Below are 24,294 nucleotides of genomic sequence, written 5' to 3'. Positions count from 1 at the left end.
GTATTCCAGCTGGTGTCCAAAGCAGTGAAAGAAAAGGAAATGACAATGATAATTTTTCTAGCGATTCTTATGAAATTATTGCAGTATTTAATTATAAAAATAATTATTTGATTTTATAAGATTTTATTATAAGAATAATTATTCAATATTATAAGACTTAATTATAAGAATAAGCATTCGAATTTACAAGATCAAAATATGTAGTGACCGATGTTGGGCAATATGTTACTGTTGTTATTTTTTCTAATTAGTTTTGTTAAATAGATTTTCTAAAAATGTATATAAATATCACAACTTCTTGATATTGTTAGTAAGGACGTTTTGAAATGTAAACAAAATTGTGCATTGGTTTTCTATTATTACTGTATTACTATATTAATAATACTGGTTATTCTAATACTATCAATGCATTTTACTTCTAATATTGATTTCTTTTATTGCGGAAGAGAGATATAAACATATATATATATATAATCTTTTCCTTTCATTATTGCTGTTTGTTGTACATAATAACACCCAGCACATTACAGCTACCATTGCAGTTCACCTATTGCACTGCAGTGCCATTTGACTGCCAATATTGCATTTCTCAACCATCAGTACCCTTTCTTTTTTCCAATATCACTTTGGTCGTGGGATGTATGACAAGGAAATTTCTAGTATAGTAAAGATTGTTTGCTGAATCTAAATAGTGCTCAGATTAGTTCAGTTGGCAGAGTGTTAGTTTCGTTAGCTGAATGTCAGGAGTTAGGGTCCTGTCCATAGCCAACTTTTATAAAGCATACATATACACGCATAGCGTTCGGCATCATCACCTCATATCATGTGTGATTGCACTCAACGCAATCATTGACAAGTTGACCTTGACCTCACACCACGATGAAACTCTAGAGTCATATCATATCTAAAACCTGATAGCTTAACAGGAAGCATTAGTATAGTATAGAGCTGCAACACATGTATCTCCTAATATAAAATGTTTGTGATAGCAACAGGTGCCCGGACAGTAGACTGAGTTTATCAATGTGCCTCAGACAGGGGATAGTAAAGGTTCAGGCTCTCATACTAGTTTCTATTTCTATAATTTTCAATCAATCTAGTAAGCTGCTCCCTCACACTTCTGTAAAATGTATGAAGTTTTAATCAAAAAATTGATGAAATATGCAATTATTTTAAATACCGTAAATATAATACACACTAGATATTGAAGTATTAAAAAGATATGGCAATTAGCAATAGACCTGTAGTTTACCTCTTGTTAGCAGAAGGGACTGTGACTTTTGATGTAGCTTTGGTCAGGTTTGTAGTATTTATTGAGTTTTGGTCGTTCCTCAACATTGGTCAAAATAATTGAAGAATGTTTTAGTTCAACGAAAGAGATACAAGTAAAAAGAAATTGATAATTTATTCCTCCCACAATATTTTATTGTCATTCTTATTTTATGCAAGTATGTTTTTATTTGTTGCTATGACGATACTCTAAGAAACTCTAATGTCTTTAAAAGTCAACAAAAAACAAGCTGTAGGTAAATGTCGATATCGCTTTAAATTTTAGATGGATAACTGGAAGTATGTGTATAAAATGCAAAAAGTGTTTTCTTTCAATTTGCATGATTTTACTTTACTAATCTTTATTTTGTTATTGTTTCACGGTCTAATTTGTTTTGAAAAGTAGTCACTGGTAATAATAAGGTTCATATCCATCTATACTAAAATACCACAGCCAATAAAAAACTGTATATATTAGTATCATATTTTAAAGCCTTTTAAAGATAATTAGAGAACGGGAAATAAAATATATAAGTGCAAATATGTTGAGGGTATCATTGAAGCTGTTCAGCTGACGCTAGCACTAGACAGCTTCAGCAATCAACAAAGAATTTTCACCGAAGACAACAAAGTCGTACTAAGATTCGTGCGGGTTTAAAAAAGGTTGCAAGCTATTGGCTGTCTGTCGTATTCAGTTATGGCAGTCAGGCACTGGCCTCTGGCACCAGCTCTGCTGGTTTCATAGAAAAATGTGTGAAATATTTTGCATATACATAATAGAATAATGAGCTAGCTCGGCGGCTCATAACACTTTGAGGCGAGACAATACAATGCATCAGACAAGCTAAAAATCTATCAAGTCAAATACGATAAACACCTTGAAACAATGCTATGTGATTATTGTTTTGTATGCATTGTTAGTGAGCATGGTAGGCAATGCATCAGAGTGATTAACATAAAAATTTATCACAGAGAACTTTCCTTTTATAGGCCTGATTAAAATTATCCTGATTAGCATAAAATTAATGATGCACCGATGAGTCCTCCAGATATAAACAGAAGCTTTCAATAAAACCACTCCTTTTGACCCTCAAACAGGCAAAATATTTATTTTGAAAGGTTTTTAAGTGCACTAACAACTAACGGCTTTAATATTTATGTCTTTGACCTTGTTCCTATGCCAGCTTCATTTGCGATTGTGGAGGTTTTATGTAAATTGGCCTAAATAATTACATGACCTCGTCTAAGGCTAAAAATTGCTTTTGCACCCATCTTAAAAACTTGCTTCTACCATCATATACATGTATGTGATTTACAAACAGGCCACCTAGTAAAGACAACAGCAAGTTGTATTAAGTAATTTCATAGGAAAAAGCAAGGTATTCACAATTAGGGCACTTTTACTCTGTAACGTCTTGTCTCATGCATAGAATTTAAACTTACTAATCATAAAGCAAAATATTTGTGTCAGGATTGAAAAATAACACTTTTTTGACACAGAAACCTGGGACATTCATTAAGTGCTTGCATAATTGTATTTTAATGAATTCTTCAGAATAAAAAAAATGAATAAGGAAAACGATTATTCACCGAAAGCTGAAAAACCTGAAACCCATGTTTTATGTTTTAATGAAGAAACATCTATAGTGAACGCAAATAAATGGAATGTGGTCTGATTGAATATAAAGATTGCCTCAAGGTTATTCAAAATCTCCTGACCGGAAATTTTATATCACTATTTAAAAGTTAATTTACAGCTTTTTGAATTGACAATTATTTATGAAAATATGAAATTAAGGCGTTTCAATGTTTAGCAATGATTTTAATGTAAAAAAGCCTCTTCATCTGATAGAACTATTTGTAAAAATAATAAAGCATAAAAATATAAGTCTTTTTACTAATCTTAGCTACTGAAGGAAGTTTTAGCAGTGCTCTCGTGGTGTCGTCTCTATGTTGTGACACAGAATGTTGTTTTTAAGTCAAAGCACAGTTGTCACAATTGTATAGATTCAAGTGTTTAAGTCACAGTTATATGGATTACAATCTCAACGCCGATGATTAACCAAGTTGTGAATATGAGACAAATATGCATTTGTTTGCCACAGTTTTAATACATTTTCCCATTTAGCTGTCTCACTACAGTTTTGTATTGGCTACCCAAAATGGCAGATACTTATAACACAAGGTTGAAATAGATTCCACAAATGCATAATTTTCAAGAGGTGATTATGGAGTTACACAAATCGGCATGTGTGTCTTGCCTTCTAGACCGTCCTAGCACATAATTCTTTCTTTAAACAAACAAAATTTAAAGATGCTTTTTTTTTACAAAAGTTAGCTATATTCAGAAACCATATTTTTATGTAAAACCTATTAGCCCGTGCTCCAATTTTGAGAATAAAGATCCTGAGCAGACAATTTAAGATAACTTGGTTCAAAAACAGCTAAATATAAAATAATTATATAGCGTCACAGCTGTTTTTTTGGTGATATTTTTCTAAAAACACGAATCTTTCCGCCCATTTTTATAATTTCAAAATGTTGACACAACTTGGTATTTGGTCAAAAATACGCATAAATATTATTCAAATACCAATCTGTAATGCTATGTACTGCTGTTAGCGCAATAGAAATTTGTGCTGTCAGGTAACCTAAAAGTCACAAAACAGAGTCAATTTAAAATTTACTACAAAACACCTAATACTTTTAATCAACGGTAAACACTTATTTTTCAAAACTATTTGAGTATTTCCACGCACATAAAAACTTAAAAGCATTTATTTACAGAGCATAAAATTGAGCAAGTAACAGAGGGTTACCAACAACTGTAAGAATATGTGTCGCAACTAACAGAGTGTTTTTATATAATTTTTGAAAGCATGACTTTGCCAAAAATCATCTGAATCATGACATGAGGCAATAGGCTATTAATCAGGTAAGTTTGAATAAGACATTCCTCATTTTCAACTCATAAGAAGCCTTTGCTATGTCATCAAAGAGAGCGCTTGACTGAAACCATGCTATAAAGTTTGGATCATCATGCTTACCAGGGTATAATTGTATCCATGTTAATGTTTTTACAGCCAGCTCAGAAAGTAACAATATTCAAGTCCGAGAAGGCTTAAAGGTTTAAATACACACTCAGATGATAGCAACTTAAACACAGCTGTTATAAGACCGTCAGCTCAGACTAGAGGTTGTGGTCTAACGTCTGAGGTTGTTGAGTTTAAAGCAATAAATTTCTTGCTTTAAAATTGCTACAAAACTTCCTTTAGTACCTAAGATTAGTAAAAAACTATATTTTTATGCCTTATTATTTTTACAAATAGTTCCATCAGAGGTAAAGGATGGTGCACTGCGTACTTACCGCATAACAATTTTGGAGCATTTATGACAAATGGTCCTTCTGGGTTCATCAATCGCTAGTGTTACACGCTACGAAATTTTGTTGTATTTTTCATCTTCATAGCATGTAAATGGTTCAAAACGTCGAATCTTTAAATCTTCGAAGCGATTCAAACCTCCATTTCAAGGGTGCGTATTTTTGAATATCGTAACAACAACGAAGTACTGCGTATCATGTAAACATCGATATTCGTATTATTGCACAAATCTTTGCGATAGGAGGTTGGATTTTCATCGTGTTCATTAGTGACGTCCTTACAGCATCTCTGGTTTTAATGCACGTGTTATAAAAATATTATCTTCAAAATAAAGAATATTAACTCCGAAATTTAAAGAAACAGTTCTTACACGCTTTGACATTGACGTTTGATTTTAGACGCATTTTAAGAGTGCCAGCCGCAATATAAATGATGCGCCCCATTGTAGATAAAAGCGCAACAGACTAAAATAGAAAATGCGGAGTTGTGTGACAATTTCTTCGTAGCACTTAAACTCATCAGCTATGAATAATTTCGAGTTGTGCGACTACTCCTACCTATAATGTATATTCATACTCCTCGTTCCTATGATCAAAACCACAACTTCGAAGATCTAAAATTCGTAGCATGTAACACTAGTGAATGAGTCTGTAAAATTCTAACAATAACCTGATGGAAGGCCGAGTAATCCAACACATATCAGGCTACAAACTTAAACAAGTTTTAGAAGAGACTTTGAGCCTTAGGAATATCAACAATATTAATAACCTGGCAGCGTGATGTGATTTGAAAGGTCGTCATGTATGCTGATAAGGCACAGGAGAATAACTATATGCACAAATATTCTGAGAGGCTGGAAGGTGGCCTATTGACGAAGGTGTGATAGTGTCTGTATACCAAGCTGAATGTAACGAGTTTGAAACCCATTCAAAGCAATCTTCCATCCCAACCTCTGAACATGGCTCCTATTATAATGAAGCTTATCGATATCCCTATTTAAAATGTAAATATTATATCATATTAGTTTATAATTTCTATTATACCGTGCTATGATTGATGTCATCTAAAAACTGCGGAATTTCAATATTAGCCTACCCTTACTGATGACAAAGTTAAAATCTTTAGGAATGTTCAAATGTTTGCAGGCCAGCACCTTTGTCATTCATAAACTTGAAACCCAAGCGTGCTCAAAGCTTATTTCTATGTAGCGAAAAATGTTTTCTTTGCAACGTCCCCCTGAAACAATGAAAAGCAATGCTAGCGCATATGGTTGACCTGCTGTTTACTATATTTGCCTGCAATTGTTTAGGCTTTGTAGGCATGACTTCATGACTGGCAGCCTTCATCTCATATCACTTGTGTTCAGAGAAGCCGGAGGGTGCGAAGGACAATGCTCTGTGCCAAGGGGTAAGTTACCAGGGTAATAATCAGCTGCCAGAGGGTGAGTGGGCTACTTATGAATGTTATGTTCGCTGCCTCACTGGCTGTTAATCTGTTGCTGAGCAAGTTAGTGCAGAATTATGGAAACTTAAACGCTTTAGTGGACGTTTTGATTTTTACGTGGACTTTCAAGGATAGAATATAAAAATAATTTTGATCATGGACTGAGTATGGAATAAGCATTTGCTTAGAGCTTGGAGTTATCTTATATCCTGCTTTAGGCAATATGCAATTGATACAGTAATTCCTATATTGATGACCTGTGAATGAATATGGTAAACACTTTTGGCATCTGCCTAACACATTTTAGGCGTTTTCACGCATTTTACCATCATTAGCCGGAAATATCACACCATTTTTTAAGGTTCCCGGCCATGGCCTTTGCTGATGCTGTGCTTATCCGCTATCAGTGGACTCTATGCAACTCAGCTATCATTGTATTATGATGTAATCCATTCACAGTGAAAACTACTGTAATTGACCTAAAACTATAAGAGTACATGATTATGATTATAACGCATCTTATGTATTCCAAACATATGCCCTTATGCGTACCTCTATGTATACCTCTATGTATGCCCTTATGTATACTTCCATGTACACCTCCATGTATGCCCTTTTGTGTACCTCTAAATATGTCCTTATGTGTACCTCTATGTATACCTCTACGTGTGCCATTATGTGTACTTCTATGTATACCTCTATGCATACCCTTAAATGTACCCCTACGCATACCCCTATGCATACCCCTTCTACATTTGCAGAGTCTGCAATCACCCTGAATTACTGAACTCACTTTTTACATGTGGATCTTCTTTCCTTTAACTTTACGCAGATATTATAGCGTTCTAGATGATTCACACTGTTTTCACATTGATCAGTTATTTTAAAAATACTTTAAAATTTTGATTTAATTTATTTGTTATTTACCTACATAATGAGCAATCCTTACAGATGATTGCGGTTTATGGATGGTATGCCACAATGATATGCTGTAAACAGGGTAAACCAACAGCAAAAACAACAATCTGTTAAGAGTATACAAATATTGCTAGAAGAGTGGCAACATTATCAAATAAAAGATTTCTTACACGCTACTGTATATTGACAGCCAGCTTCAGTGATAGCAATAGTACAAGAACCTGGTTACAAAACCAAGACTGCACGCTGGTTTTATTTGACTCGATATTACTTTATGATTGCTTCGACAGTCAGATTAGTTGCAGTTCTGTAAGTTTAAAAAGTTTCAACCCACACCTGGCTCTTAAATGTGAACTTAGCCTAAACTTTACTAGATTCCATCAGTTATTAGTATTGCTCTATCATTTGTTTTTGATGTTTGAGGGGATCTGACTGCCAGAATATTTTGAGGAGATTAAAATTGACCAAAAATATGTCGCGTTGAAACTCTCAGATTTTAGAAAGCATGATTATGACGTCTAATAGCTGTGTAACGCTATAATTTTAATGCAATAGCCATAATCAATAATGAGAGATAGGCAACTGAGCAACTATTGATGTCAATTTGCACGCATTTTTTTATGAGCATTTCAACCAGGATTAAGTTTTGTTGATTTTAATCTTGACACATCCTGGGAGTCAGATCACCTCAAACAACCAAACAATTTGAAATAATATAAAAATACTAATAATAACTGATTAAGTCTACTAAAATTATGTGTACGCTCATCTTTAAAACAACCAACACAGTTCTAACCCTTAGCTTAGCTACAAATATCGTCTGTGTCCAAATGGCTGGGCTATGTTGAAATAAGACAATGACCATATTCTGTAGGCTGGGATTTAAATCTTCAGATTATGTGCCAGTGTACGCTATAACATATAGAATAGCATATGCTATATGCTATGCTATAGCATATAGCATAGCATATAGTATATAACATATAGCATATGCTACACTATGATATATAGTGTAGCATAGGCTATATGCTATGCTGTAGTGTGCACTTGCTACTGACAGTTGAAACCATCACTAGCAAGTGTATGCTATTGGCAGTTTTTAGTTTTGAAGAGAAGGTCAATGACTCTTCACATAATATTTGTAAAAATTTAAATACTAAAGTTCCTTTAAAGATTTTAAATGTTTTTTAAGAGTAAATTAGTTAGCTGACAACACAATGTGAATGTTGAAACTACAAAATAAACAGTTATGAAGAAGAGTTATGATAGGTTTCATCATCACCTTTAGCACTTTTACGGCGTTTCCAGATTCCTCAGCGTAAAGGGCACCCAATTAGGTGCCCTTTACGAATTTGAACGCCTTGTCACAAACAAGGCATTCAAATTCTATTTGTGTGCCCTTGGGAGTTTCAAAAAAACTTAGTAGCATTTGCTTTCATTAAAGTATGCAATGCACAATAACCAGATTAGGCAAAATTTGTGACAAGCACAGCGGATGATTAAAAAAAGTCATAGCCCAAAATCTTCAAAAATATTTTTAAGTCTAAAGGCTACAATAATCAAAACTTATATTATAACAATTAGAATGGTGTTCATTCTGTGCTGTGAGTTCAATTGTTGCTAATTATGCGTTTAATTTAATATTTACAAACTGGGTGTTATTGGACTAAATTAAGGAACAACACTGGAGCAACTATCGTATTATGAACTTTTTTTATTGAAAGCCGTTTGTTTAAAGTGGCACCCAGTTTATAAATTTATGCATAAACTAAAAAAATGCTTAACATGTGTTTTACCCACCACAAGCATTTTTTTGAAATTTGCTCAGCTGATTCCTCTATACAACTTAAAAGCTGCAAAAAGAGAATAACTTCAAGTTTATAGATGCGTGAATATTCATTTAGGGCAGTGGTTTCTGACCTTGTTCAACATATGGAACCTCACCAGTTTCATATACACTTTCAGAAAACCCCTTTTTTATTGAAAAACAAAATAAAATCTTTTTCACATTCAAAACAAGTATATATTTTACTAGTGCGCAAAATAAACTGCATTAATATTACTGTGCTTTAAGGCAAAAAACAATACAACGCATGAAGGCACAACAAATTAAATATCTTTGCATAAAAACATGACCTTGCAAATCAGTGTGAACTTTGCTGTCGCCTTTCAAAGATCTCAACCAAACCTTTAAGACTGACTCGCCAAATCTCTAGAGTTCAATCCATCCCAGGTTAAGCCTGATTCCCATATCAATTGCGAGACCCCGGTGGTAATCTTGCGCAGCAAAACCGTTGCGACGCTAGTCTCGGCGGCTTCTGTTCACATAAAGCTGCATCATTAATAACCGCATAAAAATATTCGCTCGCTGGGCCATTTCGATAATGATGACCTTCACCTGTACAGTGCATTTCGGGAAGGTTTTGCCTGTGGCTCTTTTCTTCGCGAAATTTGAACAACGCTAAACTCTTGCGTTGACCGCTGGCAACTACCGGCGTTACTCGTCGGTACCCGGTGTGTAGGTTTACATTTCATCACTGACAGCCTGCAGTGTGGGGTCGCCGGGGTTTTGCGGCGTATATGGCAACCAGGCTGTAAGAGCGCTAGGGTATGCATGGCACCAACTAAGTAGAGTGAAACCACAGGCCTCACAAGCAATCTGCAATATTTGTCCAATGACAAAATGAAATATTGAGACTTACAAGTCCCAGTTAATTGTATCTATCACTAACTAAATTACGGATATAATTTTATTATCCATTTTGTAAGCCTTTGAGCTGCACTAGAAGCTCTGGTGACACCCATGAGATCTAAAGCTTTACGTCACAAGAGATTTGGAACTTTAGGTGTTCAAAGTAAAGAACAAACAGAAGGCCTTGGAGTTGGATGAAATAAAGTGGGACTCCAGTGGGTTAAGGGGATTAGTAGGGCAGCGTGATAAGGAAAGATACTGATAGCTTCAAGTCATCAATTAGACTACGAATAAAGTCTACCTTCTAGTTCAAGTAGATGGCATGAGTTGCAGATTTGAAGAAAAACACAATATTGTAGATTTATTTACTGCTGAAATGAGTTCCTTTGCCTCTTCACGACTTTGAGTTAATTTAAAATCTTTGAATTTGCCTGAAGTATCAGAGACAGTTCTGACAATATGTTAAATTGGAGTCGCTATAATGTAATGGCTGCACAGAGCAACCTCGCTTGCTTAAATGATCTTGCTAAACTTCCTAAGCAGAGGTAGACGAATCCAATTAACAGTTTTCAACTCATACTTTCTCAGTAATTACCATTTTTTCAACAGCTAGTCATTCACTCATTGTAAGTTTGATTGAAAATATCAATAATCCATGATAATATATTTTAATAATCGTTAGTAAAATAGATTATAATTAATGAATTGCAACAAACAAAGCTGTTTATGTGCTTGAAACAACACAGAAAATGGGAAAAAACTGTTTTCAATAATTTCACATTTAATGGAGAAAATTTTGAATTGTAAGTAGGCAAAATTCTTGTATATGAGTTTACGAATGTTAAGTTTGTGTCAATCATAAACGCATACCATAGGTACCGCATTTTTATCAGACAAGTTGAGCATATAGCGCTCATGTAGGTACACCCTACAAGGCGATCAAACTGTGAAACCTGGTAGTAAAGCAACATTAATGATGTGTAATTGCTCAACAACAACAAGTTAGCTAATTTCAATATCCTTACAAATCACACCGAGACAATAAACATCAACATAACTTGAAAGGAATGCCCAAACTCATTGTAATTAGATAAGGTTATTGTCGCGCTAAAGTCATTTCCAACTTATTTGTCGGCGGATATCAAACGACTGGAGAAGAAAGGGAATGTTAAGAGACCTGATTGATTAACTAGCATAATTATTTAAGTCCTTGCTTCGTTTGAGAGTTTGTCATGACGCACGGACAACTGTTGCTAGTTTTAGACAACAATGTCTCTCATTAAATTCTAGCATTTGCTTGTCCGTTAATCAGGTAGGATGTTGATCAGTGCCGGAGTTACAGCCAATCTGTCTGCGTGGGAAGAAATCAGCATGTACCGAAACACTAGCCAACAACATCCCTCCACTTTAGGGCCTGAATATGAACAGGATGAAAAGTCTGGCACCGGTTTTCAGGAATTTAAGGTAAGTAAGAGCTAGTCTACCTTGAAAAATTTACTGTTTGAAAGTGCATTGTGGGTAATTGCACAAACTTGATGAGTTATGAAATATGGAAATCTTAGAGAGGCAATAGGGAGACTGCTGTGAGCTTTACAATAAAGGGATTTCCTTTTGCTGATTTAGCGCTATTGTTAACGCTAGCGTTTTGTCAGCATGCGTGTCAAACATGCTAATTGAGAAAAAATCTAGAGTTTAATTTTAACTGCAAATTAAAAACAAACTTACTTTAAACCTGCTTTTATTAACAAACTCATAGCCTCAGAATGACAATCACAGTCAGTATGATATGGTCATTCTTAAATGAATGCTAATCACAGATCACCAGGAAAAAGCTTGGTCTAAGTTACCTAGAAACGAAAATTTTAATTTCTTTCCTTTGTTATTTTAACATACTTTATTAGCATACTGGCATATCTAAAACTATTGAATATACGAGATGCTTGTTTAAGCGTCATATTTAGCAATCTATAAACCTAATGTTAATCTGCAAAGACATCTAAAAAGCCATTTGACATTAGAATCATCAAATTCTCATCGTTATTCACTTTGATTTTTGACTTTAAACATCTCCTTGTGATCATATCCACTGTTAATGTTAACAAACACATTGTTGTATAATAAATCACTAAATGCAACCAGCCTTAATATTAGTACAAGGAGAGTCTTGTTTGCTAAGTATTAGACTATCATCAGCGTCTGTCAGTTAAATAGAAGATCTATGCTTGAGAAATACATGTAGCAGCTTCTACAGTAACACTGATGCCCTGCTAATCTATTAATCTTTAGAGATTACCTTTTAGCTTTAATCAACTGAACTAAACAAGGGTTTAATTGTGAGCAGTTGATAGGATTAACATTTTACAGTCACCATCCTAGCTGATGTAAGAGAGGTTAACAGCAAGTGCTGTGTGAAAGCAAGGTTGACTTTGCAGAGACAAGCAGCTTGTGGTGAAACAAACCGCATGTAAGACTTTGTAATGAAGTCATCAAGAAATAGTGCAAACCCGAGTGAACTGCTAATTTTTGCAAACTCTTTGCAGTTCTCTATGTCTGTGGCAGAACAACTCACTCCCTTGTAACAAACAAACAAATTGATTTACATACAAATTGATTAAGTCCTACTTTGTTCCTGTGTGTGTGATTGTGCCTATTAGTACGTTTGTGTGCTCATTAGAGCTTGTGAGTGTGTATGCTCGTACATGCGTGTTTGTTTGTGTGTGTGCGGGTGTGTGCGTGTATGCGTGTGTGTGTATATATTCACATGTGTATGTACGTGTGTGCATGTACGCACATGTGTGCATGTGTGTGTACATTTGTGCGTGCATGTGTGTGTGTGCGTGTGTGTGTGTGTGCGTGCGTGCGTGTGCATGTGTATGCGCATGTGTGGGCATGCACAAGCGAATGTGCTAGTTAATATGTTTTTTGTTTGTTTGTTTTATTTCATCAAAAAATATGAAAACAGAAAAAAAAGAAAAGAAATAATGATGAGGCCCAAACTGCGCAGTAGCATTGCTAGTCAAGGCGCTGGGCCACAAGTTAACAGCAAGCAGCCAGAAACTATTTAGTCACCGCTCAACAGGTACAGCTTGAGGGCACGTCTAAAAGTGGGCTTACTCACTACCCTACGCAGTTCATCAGGCAGAGCGTTCCATTGTGCTGACTGCTGGTATGACATTCTGCGATGACCCGAAGCAGATTTAGAGAGAGGTAGCTTTAGATTTAAGAAAGAGCAGCGAGTGGAATATTGATGAATGCGATGTGATTTAAGGCTGTAGAATAATTGATGAGACGCGATGAGAGTTCGAAATTTATAGAGTTTATTCACAGTCAGAATTGAAGATTTTTGAAAAAATATGAATGCTATGTGCTCCGATATTTTTTGGCCATTTTCATCCAAACATCACTCATATATGCTCTATGTCATCTGCCAGCCCACTAAATAAATTTGGCTTCAAGACTCCATCTGGTTCTTAAGAAACAGGCTTTTTAAGGACTGACCTGTGGGCTATCCCTGGCATCACCGAGCTTACCGCTAGCATCCAGTAAATTGGTTGAATCCATGGGACACAACTTCAACATTTCTCTCAAATAAGTAGCTTTCAGCATGCCAATAAAAAGTTCGACTAAATTTACTTGAGTAACATTAAGCTTTCTCACCTGCTTGGCTGGTTTTGTTAAAATCAGCCAAACAGTGAGCAAAACCAGACATCTGTGTTATTTGGACAAATTTATTGCTCTGGATATTGTTGTAAAATTTTAACTTTCTCAAAAATGAGCGGCTTGTTACTCCAAACAGCCAATATTTAAAAGTTTTAGAAACTGATTATTAAATGGAAAAAATCCTAATTGCACGAAACATTATGTTCTCAAAGCAAAACTGGTATGTTAATAAAGCCAGGGGTGCTGATTAAAGAGCATTATTTATTTTGCTATCAAGACTTTAACTGAATTGAAGCATATCAGAGCTATTCATAGAGATCAGTATTATATATAAAAGGCTGGTTATTGATAAACAACAAAGACAGGTAATAACTCTATTGTCATAGAGCTAATACGTAGTGTGCTACTAAAAGCCCTTACTGATTGATTGACAGCTGTGAATGACACAGAATTTGCATTTGTATCTGAGATGAGTGAGTGTGCTAAACTACCTAAATATAACGATATTAAAATCCAGGGACAAATAACTAATGCTCATTGGTAGTTTCTAATTAAAAACTAATGAGAAACCATTATGCACACGCTAAAAAAATTGTCTTCAACTGCAGCCCGTTTCAAAATACTTGCTAAATGTGTCATAAAAGTTAGTTTTGTGTTAAAACTACAGGCATAGTTTTCCCTGACAACAAATGTTTTGTTTTTAACATTCAAACTCGGTGTGTAACAAACTGAACTTGACTTTTTTAGACTATGTTTCAGCTGTTACAATGTTTCACCAATCAGTGAAAGTAAGTAAGTTCTATGACAGCTCATACCAAGCCTACACATGTTCTCTATTACATTATATAGATGTGTGTCTCATATTTATCTGTATCTAGTTATATCATTAAGTCAGTTAAGACTTACTGATAAGTCAAAAACATGGCACTACTTTCTCTGTGGTCTGTTTCCTAACAATAGCTTCAGACCAAAACGAGATTTGAGGCAACTTGACTTCGTTAATATACAAAGAAACCAACTTGCTCAATGACATAATACTAGCAATAATTAAAAGATTTTAATACAACTTTTATCTCGTTTATTATTATGTCAGTTTAAAAGGTGGCTATGCAGACCGAGGTTATAACGGGAGGTACCTCTTTGAGGTGTTAATGACTACATGCATGTTAAGCACACTGGCTACTGTTGTGCTTTCAGTGGAACTATGATTTCTTAATAACAGCTGACGTGTCTTTTGTAGACCGGTAAAAATATCTGTCTTTGTCTTATCGATTTTAATCAGTTGCCAAAAAATTCTTGCCAACAATTACGTATCAATTTTGGTGACTTGAAAAAATGAAAATTGAACTCATTTTAAACAGATTTAGCCAATGAGACATCATCAATGCAAAAGCTTTCAAATAAAGGCCAACATAGCAAACCTACAGTAGCCAACCGAATTACCAAATTAAATTGTAGTTAAAATTGTTTGCAACCTGAAGTCTCAGATACAAAGTAATATATTTATGTACATGTTGAATTTGCCTAACGTATCGAAGATCTAGAGCTGGCTTTGCATATTTAACGCATATATTTAGAATTGGCTTTGAAACATATTTAACGCAAAGGCAGCCGTTTCCATAAGACCAAATGTTGAGAAGCTTATCAAAGATGCAAACAAAATTGCATATTGTCCTGCGGCTATAGGATATGGTAATTGGGCACATGCATTCAGTGCAATAGACTGGAGATATCAAAACTCAATTAATTGAAATAGCCACAAGGCCACCTCATTCCTCTTCAAAGTGTTTTACTGAATACAATGAATAACGGTCTCATTTGGGTGTATATTTGTGCTTTTTACTTGTTAACCCGACTCTAGCAAAGGGCAGCGTGTGTGCTGACTGACTGATGTACAAAACTCTGTGTATTAACAGTTCCATACTTTATTCAAATACCTAGTAGTGACAGATGTTGTTGGTATTGTCGTTATTGCTGCCATAATACCAAACCAGTGTAAATGACCTTAGATGAAGAATACTTCAAGAAATTTAGAACTTGAATACATTGAAGCCATCTCGACAGCTTAAAATACGAGTAGTGTCAGCTTTTTAAACGAACAGTAACAATTTCAGAATATAATCACATGCGCCTTTGAACCTGAAGACCTTGAGATTATCTTCTGCTCGGCTCAAAACACTTAAAGACAATTAAGTGTTTACAATTGTCAGAAAGCGCATAACCTGAGGATTGTAATCACCGAGTTTGCACCAGGCGATGGTCTGTCAATGAAGTGGGCTTATAGATATTGTAATGAATGTTTATCTTTAAATGAGGGTCATGGTAAGGTTAAAGCCTGACCAACCACTGATGGCATAACGGTTTTACTACCAAGGTTTTTAGCTAACCATACTTCATAAAGAATAACTTATATAAACAGGATAAATCATTTTAATATTTCCCCAATTATGATATTTCTTCTCTCCAACTTGTCAGACTTCACCAAAGAAGTTGAGTAGTTTGGTTTTAAAATAGAATAAAGTGATAATAAGCTAACAGTGATGATATTTTAACAGTGATGATATGTTAACAGCAAAGATATGTTAACAGAAATGATATACTAACAGTGGTGTCACATGAACACAAAAACATGTCAACAGCTGCCATATGTTAACAGTGGTGATATGGTAACATCATTAATGTGTTAACAACAATGATATGTCAACATTGATAAAAGTTTATAGTATGTTGATGGGTGATATTTAGAGATAGTAATTGTTTTCCATGTCACGTCGCAATGTCTCATTGAAACATTGTCAGTGACAAGGAGACTCATATGATCATTTGCACATGTACACGTAGTGACACGGAGACTCATATGATCATTTGCACATGTACATGTAAAGTGACACGGAGACTCATATGATCATTTGCACATGTACACATAAAGTGACACGGAGACTCATATGATCATTTGCACATGTACACCTAAAGTGACACGGAGACTCATATGATCATTTGCACATGTACACCTAAAGTCTGCTACTCAAATTAGTAAACAAAACTGTTGCTAAAACTGCATGCATTCGTGATATATTTGAATCTATAAATCTTTAGACAGATTCAATAAAAGCAACAGAGTACACTAAGCATAAAAACTCAAGGGTTGATTATAGTCTGAGGCCCTGTATTAAAACTACTTGTAGCCTTTTGGTAAAGTTCTACAGACTTTTGACTGCTGTATCACAAGGACTATGTTGGTTGGATGATCTCCCTAACACCACCAATAGTCTTTGTGCGACTCAAACCACGCACTGATCCTAAGTTGGCATCCTCCCCACTGAACAATGGCTGCGGCATAAACTTAACTTCATAACATTATTATGGCTGACTAATTTCTCTTGACTGGTTTCACGTGGCTACATTTTGTTTCACGTGAATGCAATTCTAGCCAATATATCTCGGCAGCATTAGATAAATTACTCATAAGCAGCTAAACACACTTTTAGCTATTGATTTTTTAATCTTGCTGAGAACAGATTTTTGTATTTGAAGCTTATGTAATTATATTACATAATACTGTTTTATTTTATTGGTAGATTATTAGTTTTTGTCGATATTATGTTTTAGCATTCTCAAAACAGTGCAGAGTTTTCACCTCTTCCCTGCTACTCTTATCAAAGCAATGAGATGCCTCTTAAGTTGGATGGGAACTATGAGCCCCAAACATTATCAAGGCAGTGCTATGGTACAAAGTCTATTTCAAATATGTTGCCAAGCTCGGTTCTTCACCAACCAGAGCTTCAGAACTCATACACTAGAGGTATTTATGTCCTACTTTCTACATATGTGTGTCTGTGTGTGAAATCTTTGCTTGTGAGTTCAGTGATGCTTCCATTCGTGTGCAAAAAGACTCTGCATAAGAAAGCAAATTCTTCGCCTAAAACCTCACATAGGTGAATAGTTTTTAGTTGTTGTAATGCAACAGAGCGATAGGGTAAAAAAAGCGCGGTGCAGCCCTGGTTACAGCGCCTCTGTTTTACGGTTTTTTTTTTCGCTTTACAATGTTAAACATTATGTTTTTTTGTCTCCTCTCTACGACATTTTTTACACCATGCGACATCAACAAGAGCGTCTCTTGAAATTCAAATTAGGCGGACGATGTGCTGAATATGTCGGAATAACAAACATAACAATATGGTATTTGCCGAAATACCTTCACATGCAATACAATGCTTGCTCTCTCTGTTTAGCATTATTCTTTATAAGTTATAGTGAAAACAAAATCGGAAACAAGTAACAAAGATTAAAACGATGACAAAATTTAAACTTTGTTTAGTAAAATGCATACTAAAACTTAGCCTTAATGTGTGTAGTCTATTTAGTGAGCTAACTTTATTTAGGTAAAATTGATAGTTTATGCTATGTGTTTGTCTTGAAGGTAAGAGCTCTATACAGTACGTACTGTATATAGTAATATTACATTTTATTGCAGATTATAACGACTAAATGCACTAGTTACTGTAGGTAACTATAGTTACTAAGGTTAACATAGTTTTTAATTATGTTAACCTTTAATGCTACTAATTTTTAATATGTAAAGAATGTATTTAAAATTTTAATGTTTTTTACCAAAGGGTGTTTACATTAAATAATCATTATGAGTTTCTACACCCTATGTACGACATTTTCGCCTCACATGCCAACATCGGAACAAACTAATGTCATATGGCGGGTCCACTGTGTATCAATTCTACAAGAATAGAAGTTGGAGTAACTAAAGGAAAGCTAAGTAAAAGAGGCTTTCATGAAAAATTATAACTACCATAAATGCTATAAGAGCTTTAAAAAAAGAACTTGAACAAACATTTGGTGCATTTTATCAGGCAAATGAAACACTTGAGAATATAAAAAACAGATAAAGAACAAATAAAAAGGTTAGTGTCATAGTGTATAAAATGAACAAAGCGCTAGCTCTGTAACTCTATTACATCCAATCAGCTAGAATATAGAGCTGGCTACATTCATTTAAATAAACACGGACACCAAACTTTATATTCACACAAACTGACATTGCCTGACAGGTGTTACATTAGTCAGTCTAGTCAGTGGGAACTGACAAGCTCTCTCAGGTGTACTAGCCTATTAAGTGATGCATGAGATATTTAATAGGCACCCATACACATGGTAAGCTAGCAATAATTGGTGTCTATAAGTCAATAATTAGTGTCTATAAGTCAATGTGTGGTTTAAACCAACATTTAGTGTAATCAAATATGAACTTTTACAAAATTTTAGTATATTTTATCTGAAAGTATCGATATTTTCTATCATTTGTGATTAATTTTAATGTTTGAGGTGGTTAGACTGTCAGGATGTTTCAAGATTGAGATTAACAAAACCTTAATGTGATTAAAATGTGCTGCGTTAAGATATATGTTAAGAATACATGCTGAAATAACGTCACTAGTTGAGCGGCTTCCTGTCTTTATCGTTATTGATACCGGCTATTGAGTTCTATTCTGCTGTTCTGTTTGCTGAAGTACAACTAGCGTCACGCACCTCTACTCTGTTGGTCTCTTTCCCAAAGTGCAGCTATAGACATCATAATCACACTTCTACCTGAATCTGAGCATTCCAAGAGAGGATCTCATTCAAACTATTATATGTCTCAACTGAGTAGGTATACAAATTCAAAAATTACTTCAACTTGAAGCTTTATTTTTTATCTTTACATCAATATTGTTTCCTTCCATTCGCATCACTTCAATGGTGTTCACCTTTAAGAAGGCTTTAAACTTTATAAACTGTAAAATACAGGTCTCCAAAACAAGTAACAAGTTTTATATACTTTCACTGGATTTGTACAATTTAATAAGAACTGTTTCACAACATACTTTGTGCTTGTTAAGTTTTCCTTCTTCAAAAACAAATGCATAAAAAACTTCTTACTCGCAAGGGTTTTAAACATACCTATTTGTTTCAAGGAAGGGAAGTGGTTTGATCCAGATTAAAAGTTCTGCATCTACCATGTTGTTGATTTTGTTTAAATGCCCTTTAAGATTTTTTATGCATATCCATACCTCTTTGTTACAAATGAATAATTTCTGCCTCGAGCTGAGAGAATATGAGGAGCGATTATAGAGGCTTTTGAAATTCCCTAAATTCAAAATTATTATTCACTCCACTTATAATGTTAAGCAATAAATGTCATTATTACTCTAGGGGAAGAAAGCACACTAGAGCTATTTTAATACTTACTGACCACACCTTTGCATCTTGACATGCGGTCAGTAAGTGTAGCCTAATAACATTAAACATGGATGGTTCGCCTCAGGCTACATTTTTCAAAGATGTGTCATTAAGGTGCGGACACACTTGCTATCGGTGATGCATCAATGATGCTGATATATTGTCATGCGCTCTGAAATCATCAAATATGTGGTAATCTTCCTCGAATTAATGAGAGAGAGGGTATTATGTGATTGAGAATCGATTGCTGAATACCTATTTCATCTAGCGAGTTGAGAATTCGTATGTTCCAAATTTTTCATAATTGTAGCGACAAACGATCTAAATGCATAAAATATTACACATGATCTCCTTGGGTCTCTTTGTAGCTTGAGAACCATATCGTCAGTATGATTCCTTTTGCTTCAATGCTTCCAAGTTCCTATTAAAGATTTTAATCTCATTCTATAACAAAATATGAATAAACATAGTCTTTTACTTCTTTATATACACTTTTGCAATAATTTAAGACATGACATAGCTACTTTTCTTATCACTTAGCTTCTTAGAATGATTTTGACAAACTTAGGCTAATGATATGAGTTTGTTTCCACCGTATTTCTACGCTTTCATCTGAAGCCGGGTACCCGCTGTATCACAGTTTGTCAGTGTTAATTCCACTCTACGCCAGTGATAATTGTGATAACAGCGTTTACACTATTGCAAACCCATCTGGGTTTTCATCAGTGAATAGTCTGCAACATAGTGTTTTGATTATAAGATGTGGGCGCTGAAATGATGAGATACTAGTCTCGCAGCAACTATTATGAAGGGAAGTATTGGTCGCGCAATATGTGACAGCCAATCACCATCGTTGAAGTGGTGCAAAATACACCGACTGTCGAGGATGCATGGTAAAATATCTGGGTGGTTTGAGAACTGCCATGCTGCTCTTCATATCTACATTGCTTCTGCGATGCGATTGTAAATGAATTCACAAGGCCTACAAATAATTACTGAGAGGACAACTCCAACATACTGCAATACAATTTGTTCTAGGCTTTACTCAAGCCGATTAGAATGCCTTCATGTTTCACTTTTGTCAATAGTTCTGTTTAAATATGTAAACAAAAATAACAAAATAGTAATAAAATAACAGAAACACAAAAAAACATAAATAGAGCTTAAACAATTTCCTCACTTTTATGAGATATCTTCAAGATATCCTTAAGAAACAATTACAAATACCAAAACTCTTTGGAAGCAAAAATCTGAAATTATAGAACAAATCAAGTTTCAATTTATATTTTGTCTGCTCTTTAGATGTAAGAAATATTAGAACAGTTTACTTTGCAAAAATCTTTAAACTTAAACCTTTAACATAATGAACCGCTTACAATCTAGAGATCAGTGGAAAACAACCAAAAAGAAACTACACTATTAAAATAAGTAATATTTTATTTATCAAACTGTAAAAACACAGTTAACAAGGATTTCCTTCTATATGTTTTATCATTATAGAAAGCGTTATTTTTGTCCAGAGCCCAATGGTAAGCTGATTCTGTGAGACTATAACCCTCAACGGATAATTGTTAAAACAGTCTGTGACACGTTGGCCAATTGTTCAGCACCCAAACAAACCACATCTGAATATTATTGGCAATTATATTACTTTAAACTGAAATGTTGTTCAAATTATGCCACACAACAATCATAAAACAAAGACGAAAAAAGCGCAACAGTTAGCCAATAAAATCAAATAAATAATTTGACAAATATCACTTAAAATACCTTAAAATACCTTTATCCGTTATATTATCTATATTATATTATCTATATTATATTATCTATATTATATTATCTATATTATATTAATATTAGCCGTTAAAAGAACTGATATTATCTAGAAGATTGTTAAAGCATCTAGCAAGAATATTTTCAAAATACATCTAATTGTTAGAGTTTGTATGCAATTTGTTCATGTCTAATAAATTGAAATAAGTTGAAAACCTGTAACTGTTATGTAACAAAAGAGGACACAAACTATGAAAGATCTTGAAACCTTAAATTGACCTAAAATAAACATTCAGCATAGGTAGAGTAAAAGGATGCAAGGATATGCTGTAATATGATATAGATTTCTGAAACGATAGTATTTATCCAAACAATTTTATTCATACATGTACATACAAAAATATATTTTTTTGCAGAAAGAGTACACAACTCCCAGTTGACAAGCAGAGAAAAACAGATGCTGCCTAGTGCTTCCACGTGTACTAGTGATGTTAGCAGCAAGCATAACTTTATGAGTCATTACTCAAGTTCATCCTCTACCCAGCTAGCCTCAGAGTTTAGACAACTGCATATGGTGCCGGAAGGTGGGTATGAAACCCTAAAACAATTGACAGATCTGTAATGGTTGTCAAAATCCCTCATTTGATTGTTTTTTTTACAATAGCATGCGATAGAATTATGGGAAACTTATATTTGATTCTTGAGAATCTGGTTTTTATATTAGGTGTAAAATAAACAAACCAAATTGAATTTGATTTGGAACTTGGCTTGTGCAGAAAAATTGTGAAAAGTTTGTCATTGACACAGATTGTTTAATTGATCGATCGATGTTTGGGAGGTTGAATGAAGCTTTATTACGCAATCATATTAACTCACAACCACATGTGATGAGCTATTTGCTACTCATGGTACAACACTCAGTAAAAATAGTTTGAGTTATACTCGTACATGTGTTGCACACGTAAAATGTTACGATCGATAACATGAAAAGACAACCACTAATATTTAATCGTGGGAAGCTATGAGCAATATTTGATGTGAACATAAATATATACATATATATTTCAGTGTTTGTTTGTCTGTCATCTGTTTTTCATTCGTGTGTCAAGTTATAGCGAAAAAGTTATTGGAACAAGAATTTCGCTGTACACTGGATTTGAACTCAGAACCTCCGCTTTTGCAGATAAGCATACTATCTATTACACTGCGAGTTTAACTGGCCATACTATGGAATAATTGTGCACATCATACTTATTGCACCAGCGAATCTTTAATGCTGATTGATTATAATAGCACCCTTCCAGCTTCAGCTAGTGTGCTTGAAGATAATGATTGAGTAAGAGACCATGATGCAATATTTTTTCCTAATACTGGCTTCAGAGGAGCGGACACAGGCCCTGTTATAGCAAAAGTTTAGACTAGCTTAAGTTAATTGAATTGATTTGGTAAAGAAACTTAGTCAATTAAAAATAGATTTTCTACGCAGAAACCATTTTTATTACTCGTGCACCGCCGGGCATTCAATAGAAACTAATACAACATAAATTATGAATTTAGCTTAAAATCTACGCATTTTTGTGAAATATAAAGTAATGATGATTGTAACACAAACAATAATGCTACAGATTTTTAGGATATCAGTAATGTATTTCAGCTAGTGCATGCCTTGCAACTACTGTATGAACTAATTTTAGACCCAAAAACATGGAGCACAGAAAAAGTAAAAAGTGGACACAGTGGATTATGAGGCGCCTAGAAATATCTAGCTCATCTCTTGCCAGTACCTACCCTCAATACACAGGGCGGGAGCTTCTCAGAATGGGAAAGAGGCTGTTCTGCGGCCTGTTGCCAAAACACAATGATGTTACAGAAGTGTTATGGTATCACTTAGTGGCTACTAAACAAGGTACACGTAAGTGTCAGCAGTATATTGTGTAACATATAAACCTATAAACTTATTTGGTTTCTGAAAACCAGCCTTTTAAGCACCCACCCGAAGGCTACACAATTAAAATAATAAAAAGATCTCAAGCAAAACTGGGTATAATGCTAGTTTAGGACGAAGGAGAAGATTTTAGTTAGGAAACCTGTTTTCATGATTTCAAAACTAAAAAGAGTAGAAAATATAACAAATACTGATTCATAGTTTAACTGAGAAAATGCCGCTGGACTATCACAGATCCTCAAAAAAGGTGAGAATTTATTGATATAAGTTCTCAATAATAATTTTACTTTTGGGAGTTTAGGTTAAAATGGTGTATAGTGTAAAGATCATTTTGCATAAATTGGCATAATTTCACGCTTTTTTTACTGACTATGCTTTTCAGTTATGGACAAGAAAACTTGTATGAAATCCGACATTTTTCTATTAGAATCGCGATGCGGCACTTCCTAGATATCAATGATAAGCAAGCACTACTTCAATAAGACAACTCCAAATATATTAGCTTCTTATACTAACCCAAGTCATAAAAGAGTAATATAAACCTACCCATATTTGAGCAACTCTGTCTTATAGAAGCATATTCAATAAAAATAGAAGTTTATGAAAAAGTATCTGACAAATGTGCCAAAATAACTATTTCTATCATTCAGCTTGTTTACATTTAAACGAAAAACAGAAAAGATTAGCCAAGGTATTTTCCTTTATTACCATTGGTCAATTTCAATGATAGCTACAACGCTCTCTATCCATAAGCTTTTACAATTGACAAATGACAAATAATCTATTTATATTTCATCCATTAAAATGAGTAGTCCTCATTGGACAGATTACAATTGCCATTGTAATTCCTTCTATCTAAAATCAGTTTATTTGGTGTTCATTTAAGAAAACTCACAGGTATAAAAAATTCGATTGTAAAAGGTGACTTTTGAATAATTGCTAAATTATCATAAATGAAAAAGTACAGCATGAACATCGAA

At 34.3% G+C, this 24,294-nt stretch overlaps 1 protein-coding gene across 1 annotated transcript; it reads left to right on the top strand.

Moving 5' to 3' along the window:
* Positions 1-5,980: 5,980 nt before the first annotated feature.
* On the top strand, positions 5,981-23,248 carry LOC137388125 (uncharacterized). The gene is made up of 5 exons (XM_068074636.1): positions 5,981-6,059; positions 11,018-11,169; positions 16,975-17,167; positions 21,786-21,953; positions 23,064-23,248. Exons 1-5 carry the CDS (start codon positions 5,981-5,983, stop codon positions 23,114-23,116), a joined length of 645 nt encoding a protein of 214 aa, XP_067930737.1. The 3' UTR covers positions 23,117-23,248.
* Positions 23,249-24,294: the final 1,046 nt, after the last annotated feature.

Source organism: Watersipora subatra, chromosome 2 (genome assembly GCF_963576615.1).
Source record: "Watersipora subatra chromosome 2, tzWatSuba1.1, whole genome shotgun sequence".
NCBI lineage: Eukaryota > Metazoa > Bryozoa > Gymnolaemata > Cheilostomatida > Watersiporidae > Watersipora > Watersipora subatra.
Note: the sequence above shows the minus strand (reverse complement) of the source record. Positions and strands in the feature narration are given on the sequence as shown.